Source organism: Hyposmocoma kahamanoa, unplaced genomic scaffold (genome assembly GCF_003589595.1).
Source record: "Hyposmocoma kahamanoa isolate Upper Pololo Valley unplaced genomic scaffold, ASM358959v1 93, whole genome shotgun sequence".
Taxonomy (NCBI): domain Eukaryota; kingdom Metazoa; phylum Arthropoda; class Insecta; order Lepidoptera; family Cosmopterigidae; genus Hyposmocoma; species Hyposmocoma kahamanoa.
In genome coordinates, this window is record NW_020654810.1 from 17327601 (window position 1) to 17349073 (window position 21473).

Below are 21473 nucleotides of genomic sequence, written 5' to 3' on the forward strand. Positions count from 1 at the left end.
ACCGGCGTTGAACATAACGAAATTGAACATAAAATGTATTTACGATAAAGTGGAATTCACAATATAGTGGTAAAAGATTTCGATACTGGTAACCTCAAAGAAAAACTTTATAATATAATCTATCGTGTCGGTCAGCATTTTGCATTCAATTTTGCTCGAGTTGCAACGCCTGCGTCTACCCATTTCGGTCCTTGTTCAGAGGCACAGCTCAGCCATTACATACGTGGTAGCACATAGCCCACAAATAAAGCTCTTACATTTAAATCAATATATACTTAAGTACCTATTAAGTAATATTTTCTCTATTAATAAATTTATTGACTTTAATTTCAAATACATAATTATGCGAATCCGCAGCGTAGGCTTCGTCAGAAAGACACAAATATAAATCAGCAACAGGGTTCGTCACATAAAAACTAATAATGCAATTCGCCAGACTTAGCCATTTTTATCTAACCATTACAACGAAAAATGCTTTCTCTTGGTTTTATTTATTTTTTCTATAAATATCAAGCATTAAGGATAAATTAACAAAAAGGAATATTTTCCGAGTCGATTTACAGGTCAGCAGTTCGAAAGATGACACTAAAGTTGTCTTTTCGACTCATTATTGGCGCGTATACTTTTGTTTCTACTAATTATCTGTCAAAAGATTGACAGGAACGTTATCCAAGCTACTATTTTAACGTTAGACTATGGAAGGATGTTTTTCCATCCTCTGAGGCTTTAACTACTTACCTAATTGTTCTGGAACTTTTTCTGTCTTGTTGTTCACAAACATAGTAACCTAATTATTTTTAGTTTTGTTACTCTTACTTACAAGTTTTACATTTTTACTTGTTGTTGTTGATTTTTTGAAGAACACAACTTTGTTACAGCAAATTTCAAGATGTAGAAAATAGCTATTACTAGATCAAAAAGATCCAGGTAAATTTTTGATACCACGGTACGTTACGCGCCGGGGACCGGTGATGAGGTGCCCCTCTTGTACGTATAACGTGTTCCACTCAATGCACTAACTCCTTGCCTGGAAGATTAGTGACAATTCTTTCACTTTTTCTGTGTACCTGTTCGAGCAAAAAGAAAAAAAATGTGTAATCGTTTAAGATGAATAAAATGACATGAAAAATAATGCAATGATAGATCACACTTGGTTAAGCCACATTCAAAGTTGCATTTAGATCTCTCACTATCGACTTGGTAATATTTTTTCGATAACAAGTGACGAGACTCATGCGCCTGATGGTAAACTATACGCCTATCCATAACAGTTGCAGTGGCACTCAGAACTTTAAATCACAAAGATCTGAGGGGCACTGATACTGCGCCCATCACCCAGTTGACAAGTACCATGTATGTGCCTGCAATTTCATCAGCATCCTTACCCTTCAAAGCTGGAACACAGTAATGCTGACATTACTGCTTGGCAGCAGATAAAGGTAAGGTGGCAGTAGTTCACTGGACGAACTCTTTCACAAGGAGCTTTACTTCTACTGTAATAGTTTCAAATAGCCTTTCTATGCAGATGTCACAGAGGCATATGATATAGTGAATGCACCTAACAACGTATTTACATAGTGTATAATTATTATTAAAAACAATTAAGCTTACGTAAAATTTCCAAGGGCTTCTTCATTGGCATTTTTAAGATCATTAGCTATGTCATAAGATAGTTCAACTTTCTTAGCGTAACCTGTCTGTACAGCTTTCAGTAGGTACATTAGTATCCTAATCAGCTAAAACCGGTATGGCAACAATTGGCATATATATTATTATTGGTACACCAAAGGGCACTGTTTCGATTGTAGACGGAAGACCTCCGTGGGTTATAAACAGGATGCTATTGGGATGCGCTGAATATGAATTTCCTACGACAAATAAAACAAATTGTTTACCTAACTGAAAAAGAGGGTAAGTACAATACATATTATGTGGAATCACAAACAGGACTCTACTCGCGATTATAAATACAGAGCTTCAGATGATTTTTATCTTAAAAGATAACATTAATGTTTCATGAACATCAAGAGTTTTTTAATTTCTGAAGATATTGGAATGTACAGTCGATTCCTTAAAACGGCCCATTCACTCACTACCTACATGGCGGTTCGCCGCGCAGGCTGGAGACTGCTTACACACTATCCTTCGTATCGCCCATGTATGGAGTCTTAAAGGACGCATTGCAGGATTGCTGGCTGGCTTGCACGCTGCGACTACATTCATAATCCGTCATTACGCGGCGGACGGCAAGGCGGACAGCAATGCAGGATAATGAATGCCCCCTTTATGATACCTGTCCCATAGTCGACCTTTTGGTTCTGAGAGCTTTCTTTCGCATTTATGGTTAAAATTTGTATTCCGTATTTAAGTAAGTACACATTACAGATCAAATTAACTTAAAAAGTTTCCTAAAACATCATTCACTAATGATGCAATAAGGGATTCATACCAAAATGAATTTTACGGCTCACATGTTAAAGGTTTCTTTAACATTTTCTTCACATTTATCTACCCAGAACCAAATGGTCGGTTAATATAGGGCGTCGATTGTACTAACCTACCTACAACTATCTATATAAGTATTAAATAGATGTATGGTTGAGTTTCAGTCTGAAATGTTGATAGTTTATAAAAAAATCATGATAAAAAGAAGGTATATATATATATATATATATATATAATATATGTTTGGAGCATTGACTTAGTTTAGAGGAATGCTATAAAAAGATTGATTATGATAACAACGTTCACATATACAAGAACGTTTAATTTGAAATAAAGAATTAGGTACTTCAAACGCCTTTTGATTTCGATTCAAGGTTTTCGTATCGGTCAGTGGTTCATAATTATGAACGTATTACATGTTATGCTATAATTTAAACTTTTTAAAACATGCCTCTCAATATGTCCATGAGGAAATATAAGTCTTGTTACTTACACAAAATACTCGGTTGAGGGGCCCATTGCACTATGTGAACGTTCTCCGGTACATCACTTAATGCGTCTTCAAATTTCCATATAACGGTATGTTTTAATCCTCCGAACATATTCAATAACTAACTTTTTATATTGTCTGGTAAGTCTTTGCTTTTTAAATCTGAACCCATGCTGAAGTATATGACCCCATTCTTCGCACTCCACATTTTTTTTAAGTCCTGCAATGTAATAAATGGCGTTGGTTGGTTGTAGCGTTGGCAGTCAACAGATACATCGGTGGCAAACCCTCAAACAAATAGTGTTAAATAGTTATAAAATACAATAGTATACCATGGTGCAGATTACCTGACCTCGACTACCTACTTACGTATATAGTGTTTTTTTTTAATTGGGACAGTATGAGAAATCCGAAACTATAGGAGACACAGGAATACTGTCTTAGGAACCATTGAATCTTTTTTTGTGAAATAAAATTTTGGTGTTCTCAATTTTTTGTTCAAGCGTGAGTTACCCATAAAAATGAATAAAATTTATTAGTTTTTCCAGTGCAAATCAACTTAGTTTTATGTAAGGATCATTTCATTGTGGAAGAATAAATCGGAACAGCAGAGGTTGACCTTTAATTAAATATGTTATACAAAATAAGTTAAATAATAAATAAAAAAAAAATATGTTAATACAAAATGAATAAAATTGATTTTGGCTCAACTGTATATTACCACCGCACGAGTTGAGTTGAAATTAATATGGTGAATAGACTACATAGTTACTAGTCTAATCCTATAATATGTATTAACTTTAGGAAACTCGTAGTTTTCATTAAAAAAATATTGAAATATTTGAATATTAATGCTAGGAAACAGGTTTTGAAGGTTATGAACTCACGGCGTTTGGTTCTCACAACAAAATTACAAAAATAAACGCAAAAAAAAAACATTTTCGTAAAAAACAATTGATAGATTTAGTTTCATACAAGGATCGTTTTATTGCATTCGAAGAAAAACTGGGACTAAAAAAGGTCTCCAACTTATGATTTTAGTTTTAATAGCCCGATCGCATGAAGAGTAAAGTAGAGATTTCGGGACGTTTTCAAATTTAGCCGACGTTGAGTTGATGGCCGACAACTGTTTGTATTGTGGTTGGGAAACTTATCTATACAGATTTATTACAATAATAATAATAACCACACTCCTAGCCCCGCACTAAGGAAACCCTGTGTCGCGGGTGCCATGGACACACACATAGACAACCACAAATTACACCCAAACTCGCGAAAATAATAAATGTAGGCCATACAAATCTCTCGGCCCGGGAATCGAACCCGGGACTTATACGTGGCAGACCACCATGATAACAGTTGAGCCACGGAGGTAGTTCCAATATATGCGTCTTTATGCTATCCTACAGTGTTTCATCATTGTATTGCTTGCACAAATACGTATAAATGTCGAAAGAGGGTTTGTCAATGGCGCGTCTGGTGACTTCTACATCCTGCTGCTCCTTACTCTCAAAACATATCACGTTGGTAATTAATTACTTATAATACATAATATGTATTACCACAACAGAAAAAATACTGCAACTGCCGCCTGTTCGACGCGTCAATACCTACACATCTCTAGTCAAGGGTTATCACATTATTATTTTAGTTGCACCTACCTCAGGTTGGAAAACCAATTTGTAAAAATAAAGGTATTCACGATATCTAAACGATATCGAAATAAAAAGAAGTCGCATGTTGCAAGGTCTCGGTTGAATGGCGGATGGGTCATCAGCTCCACATCTGAGGCCTTCAAATACGCATTCGTTATCTTAGCGGAATGTACAGACGCGTTGTCGTAGTGAGGAACGAACTTTTTGTAACATTCTGGGCAAGGAGGTGTTTACATACCAATCTGCATTCACTGTCCTTTGGTCTTCAAACAACACAATAGTGTAATGTCCTGATTTGCTGAAGAAAGAAGCAATCTTTTTCTTACCAGTGCTCTGACTTTTCGTAACTTTCGTCGGCAAATTTTCAAAAGGAAAGGCCCATGCTGCGGACTAGCTTTTTCTTTCCGGAGCAAAGCAGTACACCCAGATTCCGTCACGTGTCACGATATTATATACACAGCCAATAATTGTCCTCCATTAAACTTTTTCATTATTTTAATGGCAACACTCTACACGCAGTCGTTTCTGGTATTTCGTCAAATAAATTAAATCATGCGGTATCCACCGAGTGCAAAGTTTCCCAACCTTCAGATGTACATGCAATATCTTTTGCATCTGGCTCCTTGGAATACCTATACAGTACGAATTTGCTGACAAGTATTTTTTTGTCAGTTTCAATCAGTATTCGTACGGTATCAATATTAAATTCGGTAACCGCAGTCGCCGGCCGTCCTTCACGTACATCACATTACTTAGGAGATGATCACGTCCACTTTTATATTAGCTGAACCATGGGGATTCATCACTTTTGAAGTCTCTGACAATTGAAGTCTATGACAACCCTCTCGTGTACTTAACCTACATCGAAAATGTAGAAAATGTAAGACCGAAAATTTTCGCGATTGAAATTCATTGTAATAGCGAATCACAGTTTTTAAAACGACACAACATGGAAAAACAAATGGCAGTCTCATAAAGTAAAAAGTAACCTACCCCTAGAGAGTTGCTTTTTCAAATTTCTTTTTCGTTTTAGTTTCTTTATAGTTCCAGGAACTTTCAGTATGCTCCACGTACTTGCATATTAATATTTTTATACCAGCACCATGGATTGGTATATAATTTTTTAAACATCGAGAGCGTACGCTTCCGTTCTGTATTATGTCGCACGTGTGACGACCCGCGTTGTGTAACTCGAGTGCATCGTGAGATTTTGCGTATGCTGCATCCTACTTTCTGAATTGTCATTAGCCACGCTGCTACGTTTGTATGGAGTTAAACTACTTGTCTTATTGTACTATGGTAATATCATCAAATAGGTAAAAAATAGTTTTTAAAACATTTTGTTTGCCACTTCGCCGATCACCTGGTTGATCAAATTATATCATCAATCTTGCCCGTATCGTAACTCTATAATCTTCAAATTTATACATTACAATGTGTATAATAAATAATAATAAATATTAGACAACGTCACATACGTTGCTCTGATAACAAAGTAAGTCGCTAAAGAACTTGTGTTATGGAAATCGGAAACAATGAACGGTACCACAAACACCCAGACCCGAAGCAATATAGAAAAGTCCGTTTCTATAACTTTAGGAATCGAGCCCGGGGATCGAACCCGGGACCTCAGAAATGGCGACACCATGAAAACCGGTGTGCAAGCCACTCGACTACGGAGGCCGTATATACATACATATAGATAGTTATTTAATATGAACAGATAAAGCATTTTACCTCTGGCAGTGGTGTTTACGTTAGGATCAATATGATATCCTCCAATCGGTTTATAATTCTGCGGCAAACGCGTTGACCTCCCGAGAGAAACGTGCGAGTTGCCAAGCATTAAAAAAGCGTTGTATTTGACCTCGCCGAATGACGGTAAGGGTTTACCTTTCCTCGCCATGATTGGACCAAAAATGTTTTCATAGTCTTGTGTTTGTGCCGGAAATATATAGCTGTAATTTTTTTGCAATTATATGCTATACTAAAAAGTAAGTTTATTTGAAGGTATCAAACCACAGTTTCGTATAATTTTTGCTCTTGGAACTTACGTGTAGGTGCAAGAAATAATTCTAATTTAATGAAGGGGACTTTAGCTAAATTAATATCATTGCTTAACATCCACCAATTTGAAAATGAAAAAAGTTTGACATACAAGTTTCTAAACAACAAGATGAAAATGAGACTGAACAGCTCTTGTACTCGTTGTTAAAACGTAAACGGAGGTATGTTGTGAGATATATCGTCGATGAGACTAAAAACTATCCAATGAGGGTCCATTGACGAGAACCATATGAATGGACATTCGTAAAATGCCGATAACCTGGACAAATGAGGAAAATAAAATTTGAACGAAGAAGAGCATTACCAGCAGGTCTGAAAATTGGTATGAAGAAGTGCTTGTTTGTTTCGTGAGACGAGTAAAAGCTTTCATAAATCATTATTAACCTGCTCCTAGCCATTTAAAAAGCTGTGCGAACAAAATTTATTAAAATTTTGAAAACTTTAAATTTACGTTAACATCATGATGATAAAAAATGAAAGGCATTCAAGTTAGATTAGGGTTTTTGCCTTTTTACCGGATCATTATAAAATTAATTTATTTTTTAATGAATCTCCTGATAAAGACGTAATTAACAATTTTAAGGAAAAAAAGTTATTTGCTTAGTGCGACTCAGAATTATGACGTGAATTAATTTTTAAAATTTAACTTCGTAATCAGTGTTGTAAAGAACGATATCAGATATTTTGTCAACGTACCCTGCGTATGTTTCGATAAACATCCATTCAATTAAGATCGAGGCGAATTTCTGGCTGTTGTCATTTATTAAGTTTTGTACATACATTATCATTACTGAACGTCCATTTGGTTATATTAATCAATATAGGTAAGAACTTTATGAAGCCGTTCTTTGAAACTTCTTTGCTCATAATTGCTACTAAATTGACCATGTTAGCTGAAGAAGATGTTACGTCAAATATGGAATACAAAAGATTTTGTTAGTCGCCGCCACACTAATAATAAGAATTTTTAATAAGATTCACACTACTTTCGGACACCTGTTCAATTGATATTTGCAATGAAAAACAGTTGTTCATGTTTCAAAACAACTATTAATGGCAATAACCACGCAATCACCCACTAACCGCACGGACTTCTGGACTATCCATTATTAATTAATACTCCAGTATTCATTAATAATGGATTGTCCAAAAGATGGATGGATGGTTAGTTAATACTGGATTAAACATACACGAGTTCTACAATACGCCTGCTTGAAAGCTTCAAAAAATATCAAATTATAAAATTGGTAATAGCTACAGATACAGACATTGACTTTTTTAAAACCCAATTTAAAACTCTATTTTAACATAATATTGTAGGTACAGTTTATTTGTAAGTCAATGGTACAGTACATCTTTTTACAACGTGCACAACACTAGCAACGACCAAACGATACAATCTTACTCAAACGTTTCGATTTTTGGTTTTCAACGTGCAACTTTTGTAAGAAAATCATACAGTCAAGAGCAAGAGGTATTGCACACTTTGGAATGTGTACCGTTCTTAACACGCACGGCATAGAGTTGAATATAACATGCCAAGCTTGCTTTTGTCTGTACCTGCTATTGCTTTACAAATACTATATATAGATAGCACTTATGTTGTCAGATATCCCGTATAGCGCCATCTGTTCGAAGACTAATGAAGTGACAGAGAACTACATCCATTGGTGAAGTTCCAGAATTGGGACACCACCTACAAGAGCGCTTTCGTCTAACGAATGTTACTCGATTCAATTATTTATTTTTAAATGTAAATACCATAATGTTGAAGTTTGTGTATTTAAATGGTATGCACTTTGTAAAAGAAATAAATAATTTTATGCAATAAATGTCGGTGGAAACATTTTAGTGACATCTACCTCCAAGTTCCGCAACGTCCAAGTATAGAACAACTATGATCGAGCTGAGTTAACGATAAATTATACCCCTAGTGGGCCCCACAACACCACATTTTGTTCTTCTTGCTTGACAAGAAAGAAAATAACAACCTTATTAATTTGTTAATTAGGTTGTTGAAAAATTACGTTCAAAGTACAATTTTACATTAATAAGTGACTAAATTGAATTAACGTGTTGTATGAACACAAATTGTAAACGATACTTCGGCTTATCACAAAAATGGCCGGTCTCCTTGCTATCAGGAATATGAAGTCAGCCGAGGTTGACCTCGACCCGTTTCCTGCGTATGCACACTGCTTACACAAGCGTCAAACTGAACCAATCGCCCATGTGAAACCCGAGTTAGTCATATTGATACTTTCTGCCACATGCTGTGGTTCTGCCATATGCCACATCGATCGCTCGTAATCAAAAACATTTTAAATAGAATAAAAAAATAAAGGTTTGTGTATTTGAACAATACTTACCTAGTTGGTGTCTTAAAGAAGTGTAGTGTAGCAAAAATTTAATAAAAATTGCAAATATAAAAATAAGAAAGTTAATCCTGACAAAGATAAGTGGATCTAATGTACTGAGTCAAAAGCGCGATTTAAATTGAACTCTATAGGCTAGCGATAAGAACGGTCTAAAGAGTCAAACTTGATGCTCACTTAACTGTACTTATCCATATTGTAACTGTAACCCCAATGGAAAGGGAAATAACCACAGACTTGTCATCCTAAGTCTGGAAACACACCTATATAGTGAATTTGCAATATTAAAAATTAGGTTTATTAAGTTATTGATTTTAAAAACAAGTTCCATGTTTTAGTTGCTAGTTATTTAATGAGTAAATACTAATTTAAATACATAAAAAACAATATACAGAATAATTATTGCGCTTATCCTATTGGATTGTTAAATGTCTTTATATCCTCTTAGATCGTAATGTATTATAGTGTGCGGCCAGACAGTCTATGTTGGCTGAGAAGCCATGACTAGATCTTCAAATGTATCAAAATACCAATGTTGATTAAAAGGAAATTAAAATAAGTGCATAGTACCCACCTAAGCTACACATGTAGATATTTCCAGGTAACAAATCTGTCCATAAACACCGACGAGAGGAGTGGGAGGAAGGGCGACGTAGGAATTTACGTTTATGGAAACATCAGCGCAAACCGGACTGAATGTCGGAGCTGCCTTCGCCCATGTGGCAACTTGGCAAGGCGAGTGCTCGCGAAAGCGAATCACGCACGCCTCGACCCCGCCAGGCTTGCCTTGCGCGCGCATCCAACACGAGAACAAAGGTCTCCTCTCCAAATAGGAATATACTCGCGATACATGGGGTTTTCGCGGTGGCGATGAATGATTCGAACAAGAGAAAGATTCCAATGGAGATAACAAACTGACATTTCAAAATAAATTAACTAATTATATCTCTTTACTTATTTATTTTAGTAAATTACGAGACCCCGACCTTAGCTTAGTAAGGTACTAGCGTAGCAGTTAGCAGTACAATAATAACGGCAGACAATACTGAAAACTTCGTTCAAAATTCCCGCTTATTCTTAAGTTGTCAGTATGTTTAAATTTACCGCCAATGGTACGACAGCTATCTAGAAAGAGAAGGCCTATGTTTTCCAGGGGTCGGAAACAAGTGGATGTGTTTTTACTGTTGGGATTGTTAGATTGAATGAATACTTACCAATGTCATTTCATAATCTGGAAATTCACAATATACCAAAATATAACTCCAGAATTACGATTTTCGACAACCTATTGCGCTAGAAGCTTTTTCAAGAGCTTTTAATAAACAATAATTCCATGGTAGCAAGTGAAATTGTTTTCTAAAATAAAGTGATATAAGTTAAGGAAGAAAAGTGCACTAACCATTGTCCGCACACAAACTGACGCACATATCGAATACTCGTGACTAAACAATTTTAGGCTTTAAAAGACGGTTATTGAATGTACCCCGGGTACCTCATCTGGCAAAATGATACATCCAATAAACAATAAACGCACATTTTATACTTATTAGTCTTTCAAGAGTCAAGAAATTAAAATTAAATTTGCAGATGTATTGAACTTTTTTTAAGTCGATTACTAAAAATTGCATAGAATGTTCGTGATCTCTGCTATTTATCGTTGTTCTGTTTGTTATGTTGGTTACCCTGCGTTCAGTTTACGCGCACATGCGCAGAACGACAGGTGGTCGGCGACTCGACCCTGCCGTTCCGACCAAACCTATCGACTTCTCATGCTCATCATCAGCCGCTTTCGTGCTTAGGCCAGAACGATGTGTAGTGCTTTGTGTTGAAGTGCTCGTGGTGACATGGCGTCCTTTTTTTAATCGTTGTGGATAGTGATTTCAGCTCGTGAATATTGTTTATTTACGATGAGTGTGAATTATGATCGTGTTTGTAGACTGTGCTTGTCATCTCGAGGCGAATTACTGCCGATTTTTCCTACCACCAGTTCGGATGACACGGAGCCTCCCATCCTAGCTTCGAAAATCAAGGATTGTGTGTCTGTACAAGTAAGTAATACGTAAAATAAGTGATAGTATGAAGTTTTGAGTGAAAGTAGACTCTTGGTGTACGTGAGAACTCGTCATCCGCCCCGGTTCGAGCAATGTCATGCAGCGCTCGTTTAGGTGGAGATGTCGTAAGATCGGCCACCATTTTGTATTGCTCCACGGCTATCGCTCGGCTCGTGGCCGCGGCGCGTCACATTTCGTGCAGCCGGCGAGGAATGGCATGAGGTTCGGTTCGGGTTTGGCATTTTTCCCGGGGGTCTGGACGGGAGGGGGTCTGCGTCCCGTAGGTAAGTTTCGCGTTGGACATCGGGCGTATTGATTTATCGGACGAGACCAGGCCGGTGCAGCTCGTCCCTCGAGCGGGACAGGCGTCGGTGTCGGCGTGAGTGCGCTATACTTGTGTGCGTATATTGAGCGGTAACCCTCGAGGGGCTCGCTGTCGCTGGCTGCCTCTCGACTCGCTTCTACTTATTCGGTCGAGGAGCAGCCGGTCGCCGCCGCGACTCGTATATACCTACGCCTACCTACTTAGTTTCTCCTCGCGTATCTATCTATATGTGAGGCGCGGTTTCGCCTCGTTCGTTCTGATGAAATGCGCGCATCTTTTGACCTTCGTGTACTGATCGCGTGTGGTTATTTTTTCAGATAAATGAAAATGACGAACTACCAACTAATGTCTGCAGAAAGTGCATGGACAATGTCAACAATTGGCACATATTTAAGTCAGTATGTGAAAGGACACAAAACAAACTACAGTCTCTGTTTAATAAGGATGGCAGCCAACTAGAAGAGGTGGGTTAGATTTCTGGATGGTTTTATCTTGGAACTGTCAATTTGTGATTCTATTTTATAAATGGCATCATGTTTTTTCAGGTGCATGTTAAAAGTGAACCTTTCTCTGATGAAGCCTATGATGATGGAGTGGTCATTGATGGGTCATACCCTGAAGCAGAGGTATGTATTAGTCAGAGGACTGATAAACAGGGAGATAATTATTTATCAGCATTTTCCAAGTGTTGTGTGCCTGGATGGTATCTTCATGAGGATAGTTAATCAATAACACATCCACTTATAAAATGTTAGGTATTTTGTGTCAAGGACAAATAAGTGTTTGCTACACTATTGTGGAACTCCGAATTGATAAGGTTCATGCTACTTGTGGTGTAAATAACATTAACCAGGAAAACTGTGCTCATATTTCTTCTATAATGTAACTGTTTTCTTATAATATTCTGGTCTGCTAGCCATTGAAGGTAAATAACTTTGAGGTCAAGATACATGTGATCTCGGATAATTCTTATCAATTTGTTCATTACCATTAGTGCTTTTGTGAGCATGTAGAGTTTAACTTCTCTTTACTACTATAATTGTATATAATGTGATCACATAATTCATATATTTTCAGAATGCTGCCACTTCAAGTAAAGTACAGCCAGAAGGCCCACCAATCTTGGCTTCATTGGGGCTCACACCGAGGAGTGATAAGGTAAAGATTATAGACTTTTTGTCTTATCTTCTACCAATATGGCTGCATTGCTGTTATACAGCGCCACCTAGATAATAATTGAAATTTCTTTATTATATTTTTTATTTTGTGATAGTGAAAGGGTACAGTAGGCCAACAATTAATTTTTTTTATTTTTATTGGTTTGTTGTGAAGTGTGAGCATGGGAATAGTTCAATTTAATTAATTTCGTCCACAGAAATATGTAGATCCTCGAATGGACAGGCAACGGGTCCATGCAATATTAGACATGGTTCAAGATGATGAAATGATTAATAGCCTACAAAATACTGAAGAGTCAGATGTACTGCATCATTCAGAACATGACTCGGAATCGGAGGCAGATCTTGTGTCTGATGCGGAAGACTTAGATTATTCAGACTCTAAAAATGAATATATTTCTAAGAACAAAAAATTTTTTTCTACAAACCCTAATATAGCGCCAGTTTCGACTTTAACTCAAATCAAGGAGGCCGTGAAACGTAGGAAACCTGTTCATTCACTAAGTGCATGGCAAATGCTGTTATCTGATGACCTGTTAAATATTATTGTCAATTCCACAAATGATAATATCTCTCAAAATGAAAATGATGGCCCTGCCACTACCCTTACGGAAATAAAAACACTTATTGGTATTCTGTATTTGCATGGCATAATGAGGCCAACACATCCAAAATGCGCTGACCTTTGGCATAATGATTATGGAATTATCTGCATCAAAAATGCAATGGAATATGACAGATTTCGGTTTCTTTTAGAAAACTTAAGCTTTTTTAATAAGAGAGATGAGGATTCAGTTTTACAATTTGATATCATGAAACGAATTCGGAAATTTTTTGAGATGTTTGCAATGAATTGCCGGACATCATATGATATTGGAAATGTTGTAGCTGTTGATGAGATTGTTTTGCCAATTCCTGGGCCTTGTCCTTTTAGATATGACATTAAGAACAAGACTATACAAATGGGCATAAAGATGGTTTTGCTTGTTGATGCTTCGAATATGTATGTGAGTAACATGGATGTGATTACAGATCCCAATATTGGAGCTGAGTACATAGTAAAAAAAATAGTTGAACATTTATCGGGCTCTGGAAAGATCATCATTATGGATAGCTGGTACACATCAATACCACTTATTGAAAAACTTAAAAATGAAAACCATTTATTCAGTATTGCAGCTCTTAAACCAACTGATGAATCAATTCCAGTATCATTTCTTTCAAAATCTAGAAAAATTAATTCTTTGATGACAGGATTTATGGACAATGGTATTACCATCACCTCATACATTAATACAGAATCAAAGGCTGTCAATGTTTTAACAAATGACCCTAGATATTACAAGAAAGCGGCGGCGGCGGCGTACCATACCTCAGCCGTCGCAACCTATGAAAAGAATCAATCAATAGTTGAAGTTATTGACATTCTCATGCATTACTATACAACAATGCAAAACACGAATGACTGGACTTTATCCTTGTTCTTTACTTTACTCAACATTGCGTCTGTCAATGCTCAAGTTATATGTTTATCGCAGGCTACGACTGGGGTAGTTCAGAGGCGCTTTTTTTTGAAAGATTTGGCTATCCGTCTTTTAAGCAATGAACAGAATAGACATAGTCTTTTTACGAAAGTCGCCACGAGGTCAATAAAAAAACCACGTGTATCGGCCACGCAATGTCTTATACCTAATTCAAGGTCTCGAAGAAAATGTCCTCACTGCTGGCAGAATAGAGTAGACAGGAAAACGAGGCAAAATTGCCAAAAATGCGGCTTGGCAACATGCAAAGAACACGCTGTCTTGATTTGTGTTTTGTGTACTTAAAGTTACAAAATACTAAGCTTTTTGTTATTGTGCAATTTATTTTAGTTTGAATTTGAAATAATTATGTTCACTATTTTGTTTAGAAATTAAATTCACAATAAGTTGTTGGACTATAATGTTTCTCTGTACAATTTTTCTACATATAATATTGTTCATGTATGTTATGAAATAACAATTTTGTTAAGTAGTAAATAGAATAACTGTCTTTGATTATCTTTACAAAATCTGAGAAGTAGTTCAGTAGTGGAGTCTTCTCGAAACTGGGGACACAATTTTGACTTATATAATCATATACTTGATTTCCTCCTTAAGTGCACAAAAAAATTTAAATATGAAATTCCATACACAGTGTCATGCCCCGTAGCCACGCCTCCCTATTTTTTTTATTATGATATTACCTACTAAAGTATGGCTGACGTACATAACAAAAAATACATACATGATTTACACGTATTTTTTGTGAATGACTACAAATAGTTAAAAAAAACGAGACTGAAGGCGAATAAAAATTAATATGAAGAAGTTTCGTTTGACAATTGAAATTTAGCAGAATTAACTTACATTTCGCCTATTATATGTACATAATACATGGCGTTTGTACACTGACTAAATTCGGAAAAATAGCTAAAATTGCATCTACAATTATTAATAATTGGTGGCGTGGCTACAGAGAATTCTTCGTAGCAACGCCACCTTTATAGTTTTTGTCTTTTGTACTAATAGTAGTACATTCACAAAAAATACATGTGCATCATATACGTCAGCCGTACATTACAGTGGGCTGCAGTATAGCGTGGCTACAAACCATGACACCAAACACCACTTAATTGACGAATAAGGAACATTGACTGGCAAAAAATAACCTGTCAGGTAATTAATACAATGAAATGTTTTTGTTTCTATTCTGTTTTCTCTTTCGTTTATAAACAAAGTCATATTCTATCTTTTAAAAATACTTTAATATTTTCTTTATTGTCGTTTATAAACTTCCAGGGCGCGGAGAGTGAGAAAGATGAAGACGATGAGGAAGATGAAGAAGAAGAGGAAATGAACGAGCCTGCTCAAATCTTCGCGAAGGTTCCCAACATGCCTGAAGTTTCCATCACCGTGATGCGGCCTACGGGAGAAACCCTGCAGTCTCGACAAGGCATCCAGCAGCTAGCATCCAAAGATTGTTTGGTTTGTGGACGCTCCTATAGATATTCCCATAATGCTAGACGGCACGAGCTAACTGCTCATAGCTTTGACAGATACACCAACAAAGTAACAACGAACAAAAAGTCCCATTCGCAAATGCAACCAAAACTGAGACCTAACCCTTTCAATCCTAAAGCTCGGTTGATGCCAAACCCCATCAGTCACAAAATGCAACTTATTCCAAAAGGCATATCTGCTAAAATTATGCCTCAAAAAATTGTAGCGCCACCAAAACCTATACCTATAAAGCCATCAAAGGGACCGCAGAACAATCTGCCTTATCCACTTCGCATTAAGGCTCTTAAAGATCTACAAATTAAGAAAAAAGAGCCACAAATTTTGAAAACTTTGCTAACTACAAAACCTGAAGTCTTAGTATCTGAACCTGAAATTTTGAACTCTGCTCCAGAAAGCCCAGAAACTTTGATTTCTGAACCAGAGATAGCTTCATTCCAAGTTGAAACTATACTGTCTGAACCAGATGGATACGATCAGAACAATGGAGATGAGATGGACGGAGAAGACCTTGACAATCAAAATCCAGCTTATGACACAGTAGATATGGAGTCTGACAATGAAATAGAGATTGCTCAACAAAAGGACGACGTTCATCAATATGCTAATGATCATGATATGGAAGAAGAAAACGCTGATAACGATGGTGAGAATAACGTTGACGACAGTCATGAAAATCCGCAAGACGATGACAAGGAAGGTCAAGTTGACGGTGTTGAAGCTAAAACTGAAGAAGATAACAAAGTTGACGAATATGCCAATGAAGGTGACCACGACAGTCATGAGAATCAAGAAGAAAATGAGGATGAAGGAGACGAAGAGCTACCGCCAATGGAAATAGCGCCTGTGGTCGAAATTAATGAAGATATGCACAACACCAATTCATACAACAGCGAGCCGAATGAAGAGGAGGAAGAAGAACTTGAAGATACAGCAGACAATAACGATACTGTAGATAGTGTAGAACAAAAGGAACTCGATCCTAACAAGCTGTATGTAACGAAAACCCAAAGAGATTTCATATTAAAATATAGGGACATAATTGAACAGATAAATACAAAATGTTGTTTGTGTTGCAAGAGAGAACATCCTCGCAGAAAAGCCGTAATTCAGCACTTGCAAAAGAATGGACATAAAGTACCCAAACACACTTGTTACAACTGTGTTGTAACTTTCACTCATATTGGGGCTCTACTTAGCCACATGAGATCCAATACTTGCACAGATTTGTGGAAAATCATTTATAACGAAGGAGGCATTACTGATGACGTGGTAATTGATGATCCCAAAAAAGTTCAGTACAAAGATATATTCAATGCCAGATCTTATGCTTGTAAGCTGTGTCCAGCTAAGTTTCAATTGAAACAGTTTATAATGAAACATGTATTGGATGTTCATGAAGATGGCCAGTCTATGGTGCCTCTTTCATGTGTGCATTGTGGAAGTAGATTCAAAGACAGACAGACGTGGAAGAAACACATACGTAATGGCGAATGCACGGTGTATATCGCTTGTGATCTTTGCTCTGAAAAGTTCATTAATATGCAAGATTTTAATGATCATGCTTTGGCTACTCATGCCGGAAGCTTTGAAGCAAACAATCAAAGTAAGTGCGTTGACGGACGACCAACAGATTGCCCATTATGTGACAAGAAACTTAACTCATATCAACACCTGATAAAACATTTGAAGTTCGCTCATAATGAAGATAAACCTCACTTTTGTAGGCATTGTGATGCAAAGTTCGAAGCTACGGCAGATCTTGACCAGCACATTTACACTGAGCATTCTGATAAATCTCTGGGTAACCGGAGTATGGAGCCCGACATGTCACTGGTGAAAGAGGAAGCAGAAGAATATCATTACTCATGCACTGAATGTAATGCCATTTTTGAAACTGTTGACGCTTGGACTGATCACCAAGTAGCTGAACATAATCAAGTAGCACATCATTGCGACCAGTGCGAAAAGAAGTTCTTGAGACCATCTGAACTTGCTGAACATAAAAATACACATCTTCGTGTCAAGTTTTATCCATGCAGTGTCTGTGCTAATTCTTACAGTACACCACAAAAATTGTCAGACCATGTGCAACAAGCACATCCTGGCGCAGGAGCTTATACGCCTGCCGAATCTGAATTTTATTGTGACATTTGCATCAGGTCATTCAAGAGTCGCCAAGCATATTCCAACCACATGCGTATTCATGCCAAAGTACCCACCACCAACAGAAAGCCGGGAGAGCCAAAAAGTTTCGCTCCTCAAATTATTGGAAAGCCAATCAAACAGTTTAATATTGCACAGCAAGGTGTTGTTTTCAAGCCAAATTGTAATGTTCCTAATGCTCCGTACTCATGTGATATTTGCGGTAAAGGGTTCATGCATAAGAAGAACATATGGAAGCACAAAAAGGTGCTACATGCTGATCTTCTTAACGACCGGAATGACAGCGAGGACAATACCATGCACGCTTCAACCGAGGAAGATGAATATACTATTGATGAGAATGGTACTGGACTATCGACCCCTCAGTTTAATAGCTTCAATTTCACCCACTTTGCCAACAGTGCGCAACAGCAATCTCAGGCAGAAGTATACACTTGCGACATTTGCTATCAGCGATTTTCATTTAGAGACAGCTTGAGAAAGCATAAGCGTGCCAAACATGGTAGCGTAAATCCCATTGCGGGTAGTAGCTCTGAAACTCAATCAACACCTGTTAGCGAAGGCTCCAGGTCCAGTTGCACAATCTGTAAGATTACTTTTTCAGACAAAAAGTCGTATTATCGTCATAGGAAGAATGTGCATAAAACCTCGACACAGATGTGTAAAATATGCGGCAAACCATTGAACTCTACGTTAGAGTTGTATGAACATCTGAAAGCTGCTCACGCGAGAGAGTTACTAGGCTATAACGCTAACCAAGGTTCCAGTAAGTCTCAAGACATGACACAAGAATTAGAAATTGAATATGATGGCGATCAGGATACTGTGGACCCCAACGTGGACTACCAAGCGCGTTACCCGTGTGACACTTGCGGCAAACAGTTCGTTGGATTACTGGCTTTACAAAATCACCAATGTATAAGTCCACCCACCCAGCCGCAAACGTTTGATTGCGAAATTTGCCACAAGAGCTATACATCTATTGCTGCGCTAAAGAGTCACCGCGGTTGGCACTTACGATCGCCAGACGGTAAAGCGGCTGCCAATAATTCCGGACTATGGATGCCCCAGCACAAAGTGACAAGTAAGGTCAGTAAACATGAGGTAGTTGACCAAGCTAAACTGCCCCGTATGACTCAATCTGCTCCAGCTACGAGCGTTATTGCCAAGAGGAGATTGCCTCCAGAAGTTGAAGTTACTGTCGTAAATCCGAACAAAAAGATGCGTTCTGACGATTCGGTTGAGATGGATCAACATAATAATACGTCGTCAAGTGGCGTGGACGATAGATATTGTACGATTTGTGATAAGGAGTTCACTAAACGAGCTGCTTATCAGCGCCATATGGATGAGGTGCATCAGCCTAATTCCGTATTTTGCCCAGTTTGTGACAAAAGTTTTACACGTAAATCAACTTTACTCGTGCACATGAAAAAACATTACGAGGGTGGCGAAGGAAGCTCATCTACAGTCGGCCAAGCAGATGATGAGGCTCTTGCTTGTGACCTCTGTGGAGCTCAGTACGACAATGCACAAGCTTTGAGAGCTCACCGTATAAGGCACCACGGAGAGGAGGAGTCTGATCACGACTCTGAGGAAGATGGCAGTGGCGGCAATGCCACCCAGCCGGGAGAATTCACTTGCGCCCAGTGCGGTGACGGCGTAGCCACTCCTCGTGATTTGATCGCCCACCGCACAATGCATGCTACTCCCACCAAGTATTTCTGTAACATTTGCAAAGTCTACTTCGCGAGAGCTCTAGATTTGTCTTCCCACACAAGAGCAAGGCATAGTGAGGGCGAAAAGAGTGCCACTTACCCTTGTGCGATGTGCGACCGATTCTATATGAATAAGAAGAGTTTGCAGCGGCACATTGAAATGGCTCATTGATCTTTCCCTCACACGTAAGTTACTCTCCAAGCCCTATATTTACGATTTCAATGTGAGTTGCAAACTTTCTATTTGTAGAACTTTCGGCTTGACCGATTGCTAAAATACAAGTTCCATTGTAGTGGGATTTATTAGACTTATAAATAATATTGTGTTGGTCTTAATAAGATATTATTTAATATTATTTTGTCATTCCTTTATTGTACTTTTGTGGATTTGCTATCGATATAAAACACGTCTTTATTTTCTTGGTTTAATGCTTGTCATTTTAAGTATTTGCTCATTTTAATGTTATTTATTACTATAGTGCTACTTTTAATTTAATGTCCTTTGTGATGAGGACTGTTACCTCGGTAACAGTTGTGTGGGATTCACATTTGGGCCCCTTAGACATTTAGGTATTTTTTATAATTACAAAAATAATTGTAATTTTAATTACTCGTAAATTAGGCGAAGTGATTTATGCATTTCTTTGTATTTTAATATTGGAATCATGGGCCAAAATTTTAATGATGTAGTCAAATGAAAATCAGTCAACCGGGTGTTAACTTTTATCTATAAGTTATCAGTTGTATTTTCAAAATTGTGAAGTATATTGAAATCGATATTTTTATGGGAATAGTGTGAAATTGGACAATTTAATAATTTACTGTTACTGATTAGTTTTAAATACATAATTGTAAATAATATAATAGGGTATTTTTATGATTTGAGGGCGAAATGAGTTATTATTTGGACTTCTACACGAAACAATCGTCTAAGTTTTAGTAAAATGTACTGATTATTTTAATAATTTCAAATGTATAATTTCTACAAAGTGCTTACCACTAAAGGGCATATCTCCTCATCTATGGTTAAAGGTTTACAATACACCTAAAATATGTAAAACATACTTTTAGGGATTAAGTATTATGGCCTACTGTCTTGAGGTTAAGATTCCTTGTACATTAAGAGTTCGACTTCTTATTGTAGGATAATTTACTGTACAAACCTTTGTACTTTTGCATGTATTCTAACAGTTCTGTTATTCCTATACCCACCATTTACAACGTATAAAAACGTAGTAGGTGCCAAATATTCATCTATCTATAAATGCTATTTTAGGGAAAATAAAATGTATATTTATCGTAATATTAACATTGTACAAATGTATATTTGCACAGTTGAATTCAAATGCTCCTGCTTTGAAACAAAAAAGAACATTAATGTATTACATAGTCTGCCTTTAGTCGACATTTACTCTGTAGTGTAACAAAGTTCTTTACACTATTAATTGAAAATATTTATGAAGCTTTGAGGCCATTTTCGTTATTTATTTTCGAATAATACGGCGCTTCATCTTTTTTATGGTTTGTTTTTAGTTGACTAATGGCATAAGGCGAAAAACAGAACGGTAGCAATTATTTCCGGCTCAATGTTGCCGTTAAAACATAGTTTCTACTCATTAATTGTCAAGAGTTTGACAGACAACAATAGAAACTGCTAAACGGCAATACTGAATCGGAAAGACAATATCTTTAAATAGTTTGCTCTGATGACTGAGGAGCAGAAGGTAAATAATAAACAAATAAATAAATAAATAAATATTAGACAACATCACATACGTTGCTCTGATCCCATAGTAGCTAAAGCACTTGTGTTATGGAAATCGGAAATAACGACGGTACCACAAACATTCGGATCCGAGACAATATATTGAAAAGTTAGTTTCTACACTGACCCGGCCGGGAATCGAATCTGGGACCTCAGAGATCGCGAACCTATAAAAATTGGTGTGCTAGCCACTCGACCAC

At 37.1% G+C, this 21473-nt stretch overlaps 1 protein-coding gene and 1 pseudogene across 1 annotated transcript; one reads left to right on the forward strand and one right to left on the reverse strand.

Moving 5' to 3' along the window:
• Positions 1-825: 825 nt before the first annotated feature.
• LOC113237081 lies at positions 826-7439 on the reverse strand (annotated as a pseudogene).
• A 3321-nt stretch (positions 7440-10760) lies between these two features.
• On the forward strand, positions 10761-21272 carry LOC113237166 (zinc finger protein Xfin-like). The gene is made up of 5 exons (XM_026473478.1): positions 10761-11080; positions 11726-11872; positions 11954-12034; positions 12486-12566; positions 15406-21272. The coding sequence occupies exons 1-5, from the start codon at positions 10940-10942 to the stop codon at positions 19678-19680; spliced, it is 4725 nt and encodes a 1574-aa protein (XP_026329263.1). The 5' UTR covers positions 10761-10939; the 3' UTR covers positions 19681-21272.
• Positions 21273-21473: the final 201 nt, after the last annotated feature.

Coding starts and splice junctions, on each gene's coding strand:
- LOC113237166 (XM_026473478.1), top strand. CDS start 10,940: ATGAGTGTGAATTATGATCGTGTTTGTAGACTGTGCTTGTCATCTCGA. Junction 11,081..11,725: donor AGGATTGTGTGTCTGTACAA/GTAAGTAATACG, acceptor TTATTTTTTCAG/ATAAATGAAAATGACGAACT. Junction 12,035..12,485: donor GGTCATACCCTGAAGCAGAG/GTATGTATTAGT, acceptor ATATATTTTCAG/AATGCTGCCACTTCAAGTAA.